The 17,360-nt window shown below is 43.1% G+C and overlaps 1 protein-coding gene and 1 long non-coding RNA gene across 5 annotated transcripts in view; one reads left to right on the top strand and one right to left on the bottom strand.

Moving 5' to 3' along the window:
• Window positions 1–17,360, top strand: part of nhsl2 (NHS-like 2) — a 116,363-nt gene that overhangs the window by 68,791 nt on the left and 30,212 nt on the right. For all 3 annotated transcript variants that reach the window (XM_069714830.1, XM_069714831.1, XM_069714832.1), the window contains exon 2: window positions 10,672–10,923. In XM_069714830.1, coding sequence (XP_069570931.1) covers window positions 10,672–10,923 — 252 coding nt within the window. The remainder of the gene's footprint in view (window positions 1–10,671; window positions 10,924–17,360) is intronic.
• LOC138630468 (uncharacterized) lies at window positions 4,444–10,608 on the bottom strand. 2 transcript variants are annotated; one of them, XR_011311644.1, is made up of 3 exons: window positions 8,769–10,608; window positions 5,141–5,234; window positions 4,444–4,877 (listed from the first exon to the last, which is right to left on the bottom strand). It is a non-coding gene; the product is annotated as an uncharacterized lncRNA (long non-coding RNA). The 2 variants fall into 2 exon arrangements; XR_011311643.1 differs by having other exon boundaries at window positions 4,444–5,234; window positions 8,769–8,833; window positions 9,636–10,608.

Here is a 17,360-nt window from a genome sequence, read left to right as displayed (position 1 = left end):
GGAGTATAATTTAGCTTCCACTTTTTTTTTGTTTTTATGCCCTCCTAAAATAATGAGAAGTTAAAGCTTATAAAGCTGGTGCTATTCTATATTTTATTGTAAACAAATCCTATGAAAACACCAACAATGTGCTCGTCTGTCTCTCGGTTCGTTACAACTTATTCCACTTTTAACAACACTTTTATCCACTTATAACACTTTCATACTTTCCATCGTCCTTTTAGTTACACTTACATACTTTTATTGCTCTTATCTATTCTATCTAACCTTTTATCCTTCAACTCCTATTTAACTCTTACATTTTTATTGTTATTATTTACATTTTAATATTACAGCTTTTATCTTTTAAATGCATTTCATTTTAGTTTCTAGTTCTATTTTAACACACTTAATTTCCTAAAAATAGATAGATAGATAGATAGATAGATAGATAGATAGATAGATAGATAGATAGATAGACAGACAGACAGACAGACAGACAGACAGACAGACCTGGTAATTTCCTGTGTGCTGTTTAATGTGGAAACATCTGTCTCTGACTCACAGCTCTTTTAAAAAAGCATGTGTGTCTGAGTGTTCTCGTGTGTTTGCAATTAGAGACTGAAGAAGTAAACAACTTCTTCATTTCAAGAAATGACTTAATGCACTGTGTTTTCTCTGCGTAAACCCGAGATAAACAATACCTTTGCGTTTCATTAGCGATACTTGAGCCTCAGCGCTTTGGCCCTCGGTGCTGTTTTAGCTTTGATTGTTCTTCTTTGATGCTGCAGAGGATGAAACTGCAGATCTGTGGGAATAGAATAGAAGTACAATTAGAATTTAACAGAAGCCTCTTCACAGAACATCTGAATAATTGATGCAGTTTGTGGTTTTCCTCTGTTGCCTCTTTCGTGTTTTAAACGTGCTTCTCCTGCAAGGGGCAGCACTGAGCTGTGCAAAAACAAGGGCCACAGGCTGCAGCAGTCAGACACTGCACAAACACACCCACAGATAATAAGAGGTGGCACATGAAGCAGACACATGCTGAGTTTTCTTCTAATTTAACCACTCAGACTGAATCGAACTCTGTCCACACCAGTGGGCACATTCATTATCAGCTTTCATCTTGCTCTCCTCACAAACACCCTCCTCATAAGAATTTCCCTTGCATCCTCTGCGAGGTCTTTAAGGAATATGTTTACTCTGTTTCCTCCGTTATTTTGCAGAGAAATGTCCAACACTTCCGGCGTGGATGAAAGTTAATGGGCACTCGGGGGGGAAATGTTCTTTCAAGTTGAGAGAACGTCCATGAAATTCAAATTTAGGAGGCAAAAGAGGCCTCGACGATCAGGAGAACCTGATTTTTCATTTCATTCTCTTCATAGTTGTTCTTTGAATTGTCATGATAATGCAGTGATGAGACGCTGGCAGTAGACCTGGCTATAACAGATCATCCTACGTCCACAAAACCTGGACCCTTGTATACATTTCATTGATATCTAAAGCTCAGGATATTTTTTACGTTTGTTTAACATTGAAATAAACTGCAATCCTGCAATATTTCAGTCACAGTTGTGTTTGGATAAAAGTGAGAGCTTCCCACTTACAACTGCACAAAATGAGTGCTGTATTTAGATTTTCCCCAAAGAAACATGGATCTAAGTAAGTGCTCTTTTTCCATGTTTTATTAGGAAACTAGGAGCAGATTTTGGTCAGAAAACAACACTGCTGCAAGAAAACAAAACACCAACTGATACTGCAACAGAAACCTTTGATGGTTGGAGGGTCGACTTTAATAAGATGGTGGCAGCCTCCTCTTCTTCCAGCAGCCGTGGAGAACGTGCGACAGTCTGTCAGGCTCTAGTGTTTCAAATAGACTTTGAATTTAAGCAACTTTAGACTTTAGACACACAATACAATGTGTAGCAAAGTCACAGAAACTTTGGACAATAATTACCTAAAAGTTATTGTTGGACAAATGAGCTAAAACACTAAATATTGCACCAAAGAGGCTTAAAACACCAGTAAATACTGTATAAAGTAAGAGCTTGAACAACCATAAATACTGAAATCAGAACTAAAACAAGTAAATACAGGCCCAAAAATAGTAAATATTGGTAAATACTGAACCAATCTAGGGCTAAAACAACTGTACATACTGGATCAAACTGGGGGTAAAACACCTCATAAATAATGGGTTAAACTTGGTTAGAAACATGTAAATAGTGGATCAAACCAGGACTACAAGACCAGTGATAGTAGACCAAATCAGGAACAAGACAATATGGGACCAAACTAGGGCTGAACTTCACTAACTTTGGAAACAAATGCTAAATATTTGTCGAGACTTGTCATTATACAGATAATATATATTCAGATCTGAAGCGTGAACAAGATATTGGTGGTAAAATTGAAATGTTTCCTCACCATCGCAAATCTAACTTGACACACTTCTCACACTTGTCCTGTCGCGGCTCGTCATGCGTCCCCAGTTGTCCATCGTGAGCAGGACCGCCGGCCTCCTGCGTACCTTTCCCGCTGCAACGCCTCTGATTCACACTCACGCTCGTTTAGCCACCAGGCTGAGTGGGCTGCTGTGGCACGAGCACAGTCACGAAAACCTGGAAAATGAAACGACTTTATCCGGCTGCCTGTGTGACTCAGTTCGGGGTTGGCAGCGTCCAAAGGTCGTCGCGTGCTATTTCGGTGTCCGCCATCCAGCATGTCTTCATTTCCTTTCGTCCCACTGGTTTGGATGTTTAGTAAAACATATTAAGTCATAGTGGGGATGCCAGTTTTAATTCTTCAGCCTTAAGTAACTCGTGATTTTCAATGACGCCTCTGTTATCGCCGGTCACCCAGTTTTACTGAAATCTGTAGGAGTTGTTTTCAGCTGGTAGTTTGTGTATTTTCACACTGGTGTAACTTCCTCTCGTGTTTTATTATCTCGATAGCAAAGAGACTTTGAGGTCAGTTCCATTATCTTCACCGACCTGTGCAGTTACTTGGCCATAACAACGAAAGGTCGCCATGGATAATGTCGCGGCTCACGATGCCTGGTTTATATCGATAATGACACCCATGAACCCGACAAGCGCTTAGTTTCAGTCTGCGTGTGGTCTGTAAATCTGGTTTACGGCACGTCTTTTATTAACTGGCTTACACACACACACACACACACACACACACACACACACACACACACACACACACACACACACACACACACACACACACACACACACACACACACACACACACACACACACACACACACACACACACACACACACAGGCTTTGTTTCAGCAGAGCTTTCGGTCGGCGATGACAGTGTTATTTAAAACGCACATAAACATATCTGCCGACCACCGGGCTAATACAAACAGCGGCTCATAAGCCTGTCATTCACAAATATACGTACACACAGTGTGCTGCTCTGCAGCCGGATAACAGCCACTTTACATTTTCTCACGAGTGTGTGAAGGATACACTGATGTATTTTTATCATGCGTGCACCAAATCCGTACAACTGTGTGGGTGATAAAATGAAAAAATATAAGCAATGGCTAACACAAACTCAACTGTGTGTGTGTGTGTGTGTGTGTGTGTGTGTGTGTGTGTGTGTGTGTGTGTGTGTGTGTGTGTGTGTGTGTGTGTGTTCGGTGATAACAGCTTGTCTAAATCTGTGTCCTCCCTGCCGACACTCCGACGCACACAGAGGGGAATGAATTAGTAATAGGCCTTCGAGAAAAATAACTTCATGCAGCACCTCACTGGTGTGTGTGTGTGTGTGTGTGTGTGTGTGTGTGTGTGTGTGTGTGTGTGTGTGTGTGTGTGTGTGTGTGTGTGTGTGTGTGTGTGTGTGTGTGTGTGTGTGTGTGTGTCTGTCTCTCCCTGTTGTGAGAGTGGGCGCAGCAAAAGTATCACTCTGGTGTTTGTTATGTGTCAGCTGGAAGTAGCGCTGGCTGTTTCAGTCCTCTCACCTCTCTGTCAGTGTTTAATGATGGAGGTCAATGGGTGCACTCTTTCAGACTCCAGTAATTATACATGTTCATCCCCTTTCACGCCGAGACAGCTCCAAGTGTGAATATCTCACGTTTTGCTGTGGTGGACCGGCGTGACTATTTCACGCTTTGCCGTGATAGTAGGTTGCCATGTGTGTAACTACACTTCGGCTCAAACACTGCCACTGCTGTTGGTTCGATTCCCACTTGGCTCCAATCAATGCATGCTGTGATGCATTAAAGATTGTTAAACCATTCCTCTAAGTCAGAGGTTCCCAAACTTCTTTTTTTTTTTATCCCCTTTGGAAGCCGTAAACAACATTAGTAATATGAACTGTCAGTTGTATTTCATGCATGCTTCTCATTTGGTTTCAGCTCGTTCCAGATCTTTGAATCACTACCTACTTCTATTTTTTTCCCCAGTGATTCAAATAGTAAGAAAGTAAGTAAAGATTTAGTCAATATTTATTTATTTAGAACCTTTAAAAACAAAAGTGCTTCAAATTAATAGCATAAAAACAAACAAAAGAAAGAAAATAAACATACACAACAAAATCAGTCTTACTAAGTAATAAAAATATAGTTTGAAAACACACAATTCCTCTGTTATACAGCAATATTCACGCATTTCTTTCAAATTCAATCCAATTTATAGGCTTTGTATTATTCATTCAATTCAAATAAAGTTTCACATTGAAAAACCAAACTTACAAATGTGCTCATTTATAAGTCTTTTTCTTGGAAAGGCACTTCAACAGGACATAATCCTGTTGTCTTTGTGGGGATTGACCTGATGAGCTTCATCCTGACATCCATGTTCATCCATGTTCTGTGTCCACTGAACCAGCCTGCCGCTGCACTGCACCTCTTTCCAGAACAATCTTTTCCCTTTTCTGAAAACAAGTGAGGAGAATGAGGTTGTATTTTATTCGTTTTTTACCCCTGAATCTGCCCAGTGATGCCCAGAGGCTTGTGTCTCTCCTCCATCCAATCCCTCCATCTTCCTTCATTATCATGTCACCGTGGTTACATAAGGGAGGAAGGGAAAAGAGAGACATCTCCTCTGAGGAGGACTGAGCATGCTCTGTGTATACAGTGCGTACGCCCAGGTGTGTTTGGCTGCTGCTCAACTTTTAATCAAGAATTAATTGTTAACCTGAAAGGAAGTCAGTGTCCCCGAAGACGTTTGTATCCGTCAAAACAGTGTGAGCTGCATGTCTGAACGCCTGCTGGTCCGAAGATTCCTCAGACTGTAAAAACATAAACCAAACAGTTAGATCTGTTTTCAAAACAGTAATAATTACTGTGCATTTAGCCTTCAACACTAAACATGGGATGCAACCAATTATACTGCACGATCTGCAGATTTTTTGTTTTTTATTGTAAATATATTTTCTACTTTATCATTGCTTTATTGTAACTAAACTATCTTTTCTGTTTGCTTATGTCTTGTTCATCTTAAATGTAAGCCTTAACTTAACTTAACTTAACTTAACTTAACTTAACTTAACTTAACTTAACTTAACTCAACTCAACTCAACTTAATAAACATATATTTATAACTACTTTCAGATGGTTGAACATGCACTCAGACCCGTAAATTTGACCCGCAAATGTTGTTGTTCCTTGAACATAACAGGAGGGTTAACATGTTTAACATGGCCGATAGAAAGTTCGCCAGCAGCCAGTGTCACCAGAGTTTTCTGAATATTTTCCAGGCAGCTTTACTGATGTGAACCCCGTTCTTGTTTCCGGCATCAACTCTCCTCAAAGGCAGCATATTTCCTCAGAAGCTCATCTGATTGGCACATCACGGCCACCGTTCTGACTATTCCTCCTGTGAAGTCTTCTTCTTCTTTTTTGGTTTAGTGACAGGTTGTCTGCTTTCACAGTCGTGAATCAGGTGACAGGATGTCCTCCTCTGATGCCTTTTATCTGTCACAGCAGGAGGAGGAAGTCAGCGTGAGGGCAGAGCTGGAGCACGACCTCGACAACCGCTCCGGTCGTTTTATTTTGTTTGACCAAGTCGCTCCGTGGTCGTGTTGACGTTCAGCTTCTGCAACAATTACTGCTGCTTATTTAATGGCCCTGCAACATGCACCGTGGTGCTGCTGCGCCGGAGGGGTTCGGACCTGAGCCTGAATCCTGCGACACTTCTGGTCTGTGAATAAACCTCGTTAGGTAGACGATGAGTCCTTCCTGTGTTGATGTGCAGCGAGAACAGTGAGAAATCCTTAGTTAGCAGACAGTAACGGTGATGTCTCAAAGGTATGACGAAAACTAACACTCACTATCTCCTTCTCTCTCTAGATCGTCTATTTACAGTAATTTATGCCACGTTTTCACAGAAGTCCCTGAGGCTTGTGTGACTGTATTACCTAACTCTCACGAACACACACATACACACACTCTCACCCACACAAGATCATACATTTAACTTCTTAAAGTCCCACATCTTCAAAAAACTCAATGTTTGACTTAGCATCAGCAAAGCCAGAGGAGCTGAGTCCTCCAGTCCCACCACACGCAAATCACCAACCTGCACACACGCACGCACACACACACACACGCACACACACACACACACACACACACACACACACACACACACACACACACACACACACACACACACACACACACACACACACACACACACACACACACACACACACACACACACACACACACACACACACACACGCTCATGCTTTAGTGAAAACCATGTTACCTCCTCTCCATCGCAGTCTTTATTGTCCTGGTACATGAGGACAATTCAAAATGTTTAAAGATGTGATTCCAATTAATGCAATTCGAGTAGTTAGAAAAATTCCCCTATTTCAAACTCCACTGATATTCAAGCGATATCTTTAAATAAACCTACAGTAGTTAATTAGTTTGCAAACATCTGTTGAGAACTCAATTAACGCATCGTCTTTGAAGATGTTCAGTTCTGTAAATGTGCAAATAAGTCTCACATTCCTAAACGGTGTGTATCCATCTAAAAACAATCATTGTCAAAAGAAATTGCGATTAGAGATACAAACTCCGCCCCTTTTTGGGCATAATTCTAAGTTTTGAGATCAAAATTAGAAAAGTTTTTTTTTTTTTTTTTTTTTTAATCACTAAATACCACTAAGGTGTTGCTGGATAGAAGTCACCAATGTGTTTATTGTGTGTTAAACAGAGGGCACGAAAACATGTTTGTTTTTAATGTAAAATAACCAAACAAAGCTGCAGATATGTTGGATGCAATCAACACGCTTCTGTTATTTCCAGTAAGTGCAGAACGGCAGTGTGCAGTTTGAGATAACACTGCAACGTGAAAATTCACATACTACACAACCGAGTGCACGAACATTTGAGACAAAGCCGTGGTTTAACTTAATCTCCTGTCGCAAACCTCCCTCCTACACACACCGCATATCTGCAAGAAAAATGTCTGATGTCTTATGCCAATAGTTTTGATAATGAAAGTCAGGGTCCTTTCAAATGCACAAACACTTTAAAGTTATTTTTGACCGACTGTTTGAAGATATTTTGTTTACAAGATGTGAAGAAATTGTCAGAGAACACACGCTACTCGAGGTTTTTACTGCTTGAAGTATACTGCCGACTTAGAAATGGTAAAAAAAAAAGAAGATATTTTTTTCCAAAAAGTCAACTTCCCTAATGGGATATTTAGCTCGCAGCCGGAGCCACGACACAAAACATGCAGCCAGTAAAACACAGATTAACTTAAGGAAGAAACAATACAAGACAGAAATGAATATATCCAAGACTTCAAATACAAAAAACAAAAAAAATGAAGCTAACATTGGCTCCGTGGTGAGAATATGTGTCTGTTCTGCAGGACGTCATAAAGCATGCATGGTCGCCTTTGTTCCGCTCTCGGCGGCTGATGCTAACTGACGTGCACTTCCGTATCATAAACAGTAGCTCTCTCTGGTGGCAGCCGATTGTGTTGAGTGCGGCTTTGGAAGATGAAGCCGGTCGCTGGGAGGGTGAAATTGTGATTCCATGCAGAGTGGCTGGCGTTTTGTGAGAGGAGGCGTCTGCTTCAGAGCAAACACGACGCGATAGTGCCGGTGGATTCGAAACAAGCATCTGTGCGTCTCTCTCTGCCGGGAACCGAGCGTTCTTCTTACATTTCAGCCACTTGGCGCTTCAAATCGAGAAAATAATTTTCCACGCCGTCCTCCTTCACAAACACGTCGGAGTTGATGTTGATATTTTGGATTTTTGGGTGTGAAGCTGAGCAGAAGAAGGTTGCTCGCTGTGTTTTCTCAGGCAGGATTTGACATTTCTGTTTCCAGTCTCAAATAAAAGGCGGATCGCCTTGACTTTAGTCAGCTGTGTTCTGTGAAGCGCTGTCATTTAATGATAAAATACTGAAGGAAAAAAATGAATTGAATTGAAGCCCGAGAGACAAAGACCTATTTTAGTCTCTCGGTCTTCTGGGGGATTGATGTTTTAAAGAGGCGGCTGCCTTCACAAAATGAGATTTAAAAGCAGTAGCAGTGAGTAAGTATGAAACTGCAGAGGCTGCTGTTGTCTGGCTCTATGTTTTCCTGTCAATACACCTAAATAATTGAGTCAGATTTATTCTTAGATCTATTTCACTGGTACGGTTTCGTGTGGATGTTGCCTGGAGTGACGTGTCCATTACAGGCCCTTTGATTCCCACACCTTCATTGATTTTCGTTACCTGGTGGTCAGAAATTCTAGACTTTCCTTCACATCAGCTTGTTGCTCCTCCTTACATAATTTTTAGTGTGACTCACCAGATGTGGAGCGGTGGCTGAAACACCAACTGTTCTTGACGACCTCCGAACAGCAAACCTGCACGCTAAAACAAATGGCAAGTTTTGACCAAAAAATGTGGCTGATGCATTGTGGGAACAAAGCTTGCTCTGTGGGATAGAGATCTCACGACAACAGGATTTACAACCATACTTTTGTTGTGATGACGAAACTTGACCTGCGACATGTTTTCCAGCTTTTTACGGAAGAATTCCAACTCGCATATTCACGTTTCCCAAAACTACAATCAGGTTTTTTTTTTTCCAGGTTTCTGGAACCAAGAAATAATGTTTTCATGCGCAACACATAATTAGAAAAATGTGCTTGTAACCTCAATCACTTTTATGTCCATCCCAACTAGAAATGATGCAACTTTCTGGGAATGTTTTCAGCGGGAAGTTTTGTTCTTTAAGGTCGGATAAGAACCGTGAAGAATTCTACTACAAAACATCTGTTTGATGTTTTTAAGGTACGTTATCTCTTAAGGTCTCTTAAGACGATCTTTGTCGATGTTTTTAAAGACTGCAGTCGTCCGTAACACATTTCTCTGTGTTTTCCAAGTGTCTGAACGTGATTTGTCCCCTTCGGGTTGCCGTAGAGCTGGTTCAGTTGATGGACTCTGACCTTCGGCACGTGTAGGTAATGTTAAAGCTAATGCTAATGGACACGCGGTTACACCTGTCACGGTTGTTATTTAGGATTAAATCGGCTCAGTTTTGGAGTCACACCTTTAAATATCTGTGGAGTCCCTGTAGGTAGAAGTTTATGTTATTCTTACCACAGAATGAATTGCAGACTCGACAAAATACCCATTTTCCTTTGCCTCGCTGTAACTGAGAATCTCTCACCTGCGTTTCTTCTCCCGTGTTTCGTCAGTCACATCTTATCAGCGGCGGGATCTGTCAAAGTATGTCGTCGGCGCTGATTGGAGGCGACGGCTCATTCATATCGACGTTGAGTGGCCATTTGCTGGCCGATTTGTTTTGATAGTCTGTTTGTGTCGGAGGTCTGATGGTGACGGGGTCCTTCATTCCTCCCTTCTCCTCCCTTTAAATGTCGTCCCGTCGTTCCCTCCTCCTCCCACTCTTGTTCCTCTTTCTCTCCCTAATGCCACAATCCCTTTTTGTCTCTCTTTTATTTTTTATTCTCCTCTCATACCTCCCTGCCCTAATCCCTGCTTCACCTCCCCTCCTGTCTCCTCCCTTCTATCTTCCTTTTCCCTCCTAATTAAGCGCTCTTCTCTGCTCCCCTGCTTCAAATCTGCTCTCTACCTTTTTCTCCCTAATCCCTCATTCATTTTTTTTTTACCTTCTCTCCCTCCCTCCCTCCCTCCTTCCTTCCCTCCTCGGTCCTTGTTCTCCCTGACAACACACTGCGTTATGTAATCTACGTCTCTGGGTATTAGTTATGCAAATTCGTACATTTTTATTTACGTATGATATTTTTTTTCTCTCTTCTTCCTCCCTCCCTCCTCTTTCTCTGTCTCACTTCCTTCTCTTTCGACTCCTTTTCCTCTCCTCATCATTCTTCTCTTTTGTTCTTCCTTTCTTTGCACTTTATCTATTTCTTCTCCTGTCATTATTCATCTGTTCTCTCCCTCCTCCTCGTCCTCCTCGTCCTCTTCCTCCACCTTTATCTATCTCCCCTCCACGCCATCCACCCCTTTTTTCTTTCTCCCCTCTGATTCTCTCCTCCTTTTCCTTCCCGTCTCACTCACTTATTTCCCTCCTTTTTCCACTTCCTCTCTCCCCCTCCCGGCTCTCTCGCTCCATCCATCACTTCCTCTCAAAATTTTTCCCTCCTCTCCCCTCTCTCTCTCTCTCTCTCTCTCTCTCTCTCTCTCTCTCCTCTCTCTCCCTCCTCCTCTCTCTCCTCTTCCTCCAGCCACCAGCGGTCTCGAGGCAGAGAGCGGCAGGCGCGGCGGCAGCAGCAGCAGCCACGGCGATGGCATCCACAGCGGCAGCTTCGGCGGCGGCGGCGGAGGCAGCAGCAGCAGCAGCAGCGGCGGCGGCGGCGCGGCCCACTTCAGGTCTCCATGGCAACAGAGCGTGAACGTGTTCGGCTCGTGGAGCAGGCCGGAGTGTGTCGAGGAGCTGCACCAGCAGGCGCAGCTCAACCTCCAGAGCCTGCTGCAAGGTAAAGGATGGATGAGGAGGAACAGAGGGGGGTATCGGATGGATGGAGGGTGTGTGTGTGTGTGTGTGTGTGTGTGTGTGTGTGTGTGTGTGTGTGTGTGTGTGTGTGTGTGTGTGTGTGTGTGTGTGTGTGTGTGTGAGAGAGTGTGTGTGTGTGTGTGTGTGTGTGTGGGCGAGAGTGTGTGCTGTGTTTTGAGTGGGTGGTGGGAAAAGGCGTGGAGGCAAAAAGCGGAGGCGGGTGTTTACATGCGTGTGTGGCGGCGGACTGCGCTGATATGGGTGTGTGTCGGCCACCTTAAACGTGTGAGCGTGTGTGTGTGTGTGTGTGTGTGTGTGTGTGTGTGTGTGTGTGTGTGTGTGTGTGTGTGTGTGTGTGTGTGTGTGTGTGTGTGTGTGTGTGTGTGTGTGTGTGTGTGTGTGTGTGTGTGTTAGCTCACTGCTGATGGTGTGTGTTGGATTCACCTTGCAGGGTTATTATTTGAGGTAGTATTGTGGCATTCAGTGTGTGTGTATTGATAGTGATGTATGTGATTGGGTGTGTTTCTGCAGTGTGTGTGTGTGTGTGTGTGTGTGTGTGTGTGCTTGTATGTGTGTGTGTGTGTGTGAGACAGGAGGCTTGTTTACATTTTAGTTATCCGTCAGTGTTTTGGGTTTTTAAGGTAGAACGCTGTCATTTTAATGTGAATCTGTTGTTTACGGAAGACGCTGCTACATCTGTAGTGTGTGTGTGTGTGTGTGTGTGTGTGTGTGTGTGTGTGTGTGTGTGTGTGTGTGTGTGTGTGTGTGTGTGTGTGTGTGTGTGTATGCAAATTAGCACTCAGGGGAACAAGGGTTTCCATTTGTTGTCAGGTACTGTTTCTGTTCGGTTTCCTTCTCTCTCTCTCTTTTTCTCCGTGTGACTCATGCTGTCTCGCCCTTCCATTGAAACAAGTAGGATGTTAGCTGAATGAAGTGTGTGTGTGTGGGGGGGGGGGGGATGGGGGGGCGAGGGAGGGGGTGTTCCTTTGTGGATTCGGTACTCCACTATTTCAATCAATTCAATATATTCATATAACATATAAGTTATTTTAGGGCACTTAACATGGTAACGTCCTCACAACAGAATTTCACAGCGTTATACAAAGGAACCAAACAACTCAACAATTCCTACGTGAGCGTTCGTTCTCGTTTAACCGGAAGAAACCTCCAACAGAAACAAGTTGTGAGAGGAGAGCAGGGAGAGAAAAGAACAGCATAGAGATCCAGGACAGCAAACTGTTTTGAGGCCAGTACTCACAAACCAGGCAGAGACGTGCATCTTCGGGGATAATCCGTAAAAAGAGAGCACAGAAAGTCCGCCAGCGAGGGGAACTGTATGGAGAGACAACAAACGATAAACAAAACTACTGGAGAGAAGAAGGCACGACGTTAATGAGATGTAATCGTGTCGGATAAGTGAATGAAAAGACAGGAGAGGAGCTCAGTGCATCATGGGGGGTCTCATTGAGTGTTTCTGGTTTGCAGGATGGTATATATCGGGTCGCGTCAAAATAAATTCACAATGAACACGTTGCAAAGACTCGAACTAGATCTCTTTGGAGAGTCCGGTTGGAGCTGCGTCTTGAAGGGCATCTCGCATGCGACCATGGCAACAGCAAAAGTTCAGAAAGACCGTATCTGTGGACCGGATGTTTTTCCTCTGATTGGCTCTGATATTCTGACCACCTCACTCAACCAGTCAGTTTGTGAACCGCCATTTTGAAGCCTCCAGTCTTGCATTTGGGCCGTCGCCATCTTGTTTTTTTGGGGAGGCGGACGTGACCATATGTGGACGAGTTCGGAAGGAGCGAGGGGTGGGACCTGGGCTAGGAACCTTGGGGTACTAAGCACCGCCCACCTATACCGGAAACCTGACTGCACCTCTGGCCTGTCAATCGAACTAGACACTCCCCAAAACGAAGCTCCACCGGAAGTACATGTTTTTGGTGCCAGCCCCTAGTGGCCATCAGTGGAATTGCACTTACACTTTGGCTTCTCTATTCACACCTATTTAACCTATCTGCATTCTATCTAATGAAGACAACAAGTATTAGCCAATAGGACGCAGTGTAGGGCGGGTCTTCATGTCACATAGGTGTCCTTAAAGCCTTATATGCTTTTCATTTGAATGTGCTGAATATAATATGTATTAAATCTGGTCTTTTTTGTTGTCTTGAGTGGACTCTGCTTTTTGTTTTTGGTCCGTTCCTTTACTTCAAAACTACAGTTATCTTGCCATCCGCAGAAATCAAGCTAATGTCTTGTCAGGAAACTCCCAAAAGTAGGCGGGGCCTAATTCACAAGAAGCAACATCTTGTATTTTTAGAATATGACAGATTTGAACGTGAACAATCGTGTTTCATTCAATTCTGTAACTGTGAATCATCCCTAAGATTAAAAAAAACAAAAACAATGGGGGTTTTATTTATTTTTTGGCCTTCGTTGTCAACATGAAAGTTTTTGCACAAAAACGGAGCTCGACGGCACGGAGGCTTTTTTGGCTAGTTGTTAGTCTGATCAGTCCACTGCTTGTTTTGATCTTTTCATGAGATTTGTAGACAAGAATAAAACAAAATTCATCCTTTAATTCCTTTAGATCACTTCATTTACTTGTTGATCAGCAGAATAAAGCTGGAGACGTTAGTGTTCGGGATGTGTCACCTCCTACGTCTCTCCACTGCAGTGTCTTTATTCACGTCTCTGTGTGTGTGTGTGTGTGTGTGTGTGTGTGTGTGTGTGTGTGTGTGTGTGCGTGTGTGTGTTTATGTGTGTATTAAGCCACTTACTGTCTCAGACGGGCTGGCATCTTGTGTATGATGAAAATAAGATGGATGAATATAGTCGTGGGTGGACAACAGCAGTGTGTGTGTTTGTGTTTCTGCAGCCATTCATCTTTTTCTGTGTCCAATTGTGTCAGTGTTCGTCGCTGCCTGTGTGTGTGTGTGTGTGTGTGTGTGTGTGTGTGTGTGTGTGTGTGTGTGTGTGTGTGTGTGTGTGTGTGTGTGTGTGTGTGTGTGTGTGTGTGTGTGTGTGTGTGTGTGTGTGTGTGTGTGTGTGTGTGTGTGTGTGTGTCCATGTGTTTGGGTGTGTGTTATATAAGACCAAAGCAACCAGCTGTACTCCCTCTCTGTCCATCCTCACCGTCGGTCTCCCACTGGCCTCAGCCCAGTAAAATATTCATACTCCCTCTCGCTCCTCAACACTCTGCCCTCCATATTTATGAAGCTGGCTGTCGTCCTCCGTTGTTCGACGCGTCTTTCTGCCGAGATTTTGCCTCTCCCCGTGGCAGGAAGATTTATGCGAGATTTATTTCCCTGTTGCCACTAAGTGGGCAACAGCGATCCCGCTCATCATCGACGCCCCACCACAGATGGATTAGCATACGGGGTTTCCACGTGACGAACTGTTCTGTGTGTCTTTCGCTTCTGATTGCGTTTGTCATGTGTACAAATTGACTTTAACGAGTAGAATTTGATTTAATATGTGTGCCCCTTCTAATTAGCGATAATTATAATGAAGAGACCTCGTTCTGATTTGGACTCTTACGTTTAGAAACTCCTTCAAACTAAACTAAAACATGTTGTTTCTTGTTCCAAAAACAACGACAATTAGTGTTTTCTGTCCGTGTCTTCTGAAGCGGTTAGAAAAACACTGTGGTGAAAATTAAATTATGGTTTAGGTAGGTAGGTAGGTAGGTAGTTACTTTATTAATCCCCGAGGGGAAATTTTTTCGCTACAGCAGCATACAGAAGCAATAAGATAATACACTGAAGAAAAGGAAATATTAATCATATTGTGGGTTGAAAATAACAGAAAGAGTGAGATTTTATTTTATAACTCCGCCCTGCGTGGTGTGTTGTAATAGGCCTTGGCTTGAAATTAAGAGTCATAATTGATCTGTTCATCAAATAAACTTAAAGCTATAAAACAGGACATTTAAGCTCTTTTTAAACGAGTTCAAACAGTGCTGATGAAGTTTGTCACTGTCAGTTAAATCTCTGCTTTTAATCCGGTGTCTGGTGAGACATTCCCGCCCGGCACCGGGAGTGATGCATGTTATCGATTGTTTTGCGCAGAGAGAGATGAGAGTAAGCTGTAGGACCTAAGCGTACGTCCCAACCCTCCTGCACTGTGATTGGACGGCTGGGTAAAAAGTGACAGGTGACGAGCGCAGCCTTTTATCCAAAGTTTAACATTTTTCAACTCTAGGCGACCGGAAAAAAAACCCTGAATGTTCAGTGCTGAGCGCCGAATAAACGCTCAGCGATGGAGAGTTAGAAAAAAAAGAAAGAAGCGGTGCTACCATTAACAACAATTTGTGCTTCGGTGGACGCGGGCCGTAGGTTGTTGCAGCTGTGTCAGTGTTGTGCCGGGTCAACCTCAGGTCGACACCCTGTTGATGGAATCGCCGTGAATGATTCCCGATGACAGTTTATTTTTCTCGACATGGAATTTTTGCAAATTAACACACTTTTACTGCAATAAAATCACTGCAAATTACATCGCAATTTTGGGCAAAAGCCTCCGCGAAATCAAGCATTTTTAAAACATGATATGTTTTGGTAATTTGTGTCAATGCCAAAAGTTCAGACACAGACAGCGAATCAGCGGCCGTCTGCTGTTTGAACCAGGAGTCTGTTTATTTGTGAGTCTTGTTTACATGCAGATTGTAAATGTAGTTTTACAAGTGATTGTTCCTGTATGTTTAAGATGAGCTCTGTAGGACTCCATCAAGCTTGTGCAGCTGTCTTCAGTGCTGTACTTGATTTGAAAAGTGAAAGTTGTCAAAATAAACAAACAGAAAACAGTCTCAGGTCGCAAGTTGAAGTTTGCATACGGCGACTTTGGTGAAGCAAACTTGGTGCTCTCCTCTGCTGTGGATGAAGCTGAATGTTTCTGCTCCAATACGTGTTAAAAAAAATACTCTTCTATGCTACATATTTAAATAGTAGCAAAAAGGTTCATCTTCTCTGTCCCAAATAACAGTGAAATACAACTGAAGCCTTGAATTTCCAACCAGATTTACATGAGGGAGATGATCTGAAAGGTTTTTTTTTTTTTTTGCGCGTGTGTGATTGCTGTATTAAAATATTAATCTGCTGCTCCTTGGCAATAAAATATTATATATTTAAAGCCCAATATTACACTGAAGGCAGATGTATTGTATTCTAAGCGGTTTGATAACAGAAACATTTTCACATCGTCTTTCTAGTTTTAACTGCGTCTCTTCTGCACTCTATGCAGATTCACTCGGCACATTAAAGCTTTCTGGTGGAATACACAGCAGCCAGATTTGTAGGATCAACTAGATTCAGATTTTAATAGTCAACAAAAAAATATTTATAATATTTACTTGTAAAAAAGTATCTGTATCGCGTGGAGTACTTGAACACTTTAACACTAAACATCGAGGGTTAAACATACAGAATAAAGCACCAGACACAAAGCTGCAGTGATTTAAATCTCCTGATAATGATGAGTCATCAAAATCCTCGGCCTCAATTTTGTGCAATAAACTCTGATTTCTGCGGGTTTCTCAGTTGACGTTTTGAGCCGTTAAGTTTGATTTTGTTCGTTGATGAGAAGGTGGAGCGAGTCGAGCGGTAATCTTGTAAGATTAGAGGAGAGTTTCTGCAGCAATGAAGGATGAGAGTTTTTTTTTTTCTTTTTTTATCACCGAGTCTGTCGTTGCTCCTCTGAAGTGTCGCGTTAAAAAGATTCCACCTCTAATTCAAAGCTGCGCCGCGTGACTTAGCATGTTAACGGATCAGGTCTGAGGAAACTAGAAGAAAGTGTTTCGACTTGAGCTTCAATGTGCAGAAATCATGTTCAATTAGCAGACAGTGTTTACGTGCAGACTTATTATTGTTCCAATTTAGGATGTTCCTGATGAAATTGTTCATTGATACCCTCCTAAACATGATTCCAACATATAACAAGATGCAGGTTATAGTCTTCTTGAAATCTGTCCGATCGTGGAAAAGCCTTTGAATAAATGGCAATGACAGCCCGCTGTGTTTGACGCTCTGACACCGTCGGCGTCGGCCAGCAGCTCTCAGCTGTCATTGTAACGCTGCAGCCGGAGGGCCGGAGACGAGAGAGCGTGAATGAAGTGTGGTCGGCTGTGTTGGAAGGAGAGACGTTGGTTGCAGGTGTTAGTGAATGTTTATGCAGACCCGGTGCAGGATTAAGGACGTTCCAGTTGCTCCCGTGTCCCCGTGTGATCCCAGACTGACTCCACGATGTGGAGGTCGAGGCTCCGTGAAGGTCAGGACTCCTTCTTCTTGTGGCTGAAGGTGGCTCTTCGTGAGGCCGGCTGTGCGTTTGAGCTCGTCGAGCCGCAGCTCTTCTGCGTAAGAGCATCAGTGAGGTCCAACTGGAACGCCGACTGCAGCCTTACAACAGGGTTGCATTTGGCAT

Source organism: Brachyistius frenatus, unplaced genomic scaffold, assembly GCF_029030835.1.
Source record: "Brachyistius frenatus isolate BFR_SWC_R1_liver_20210118 unplaced genomic scaffold, ASM2903083v1 Contig_135, whole genome shotgun sequence".
In the NCBI taxonomy this organism is placed as follows: Eukaryota; Metazoa; Chordata; class Actinopteri; family Embiotocidae; genus Brachyistius; species Brachyistius frenatus.
This window is presented reverse-complemented; position numbering and strand designations above follow the sequence as displayed.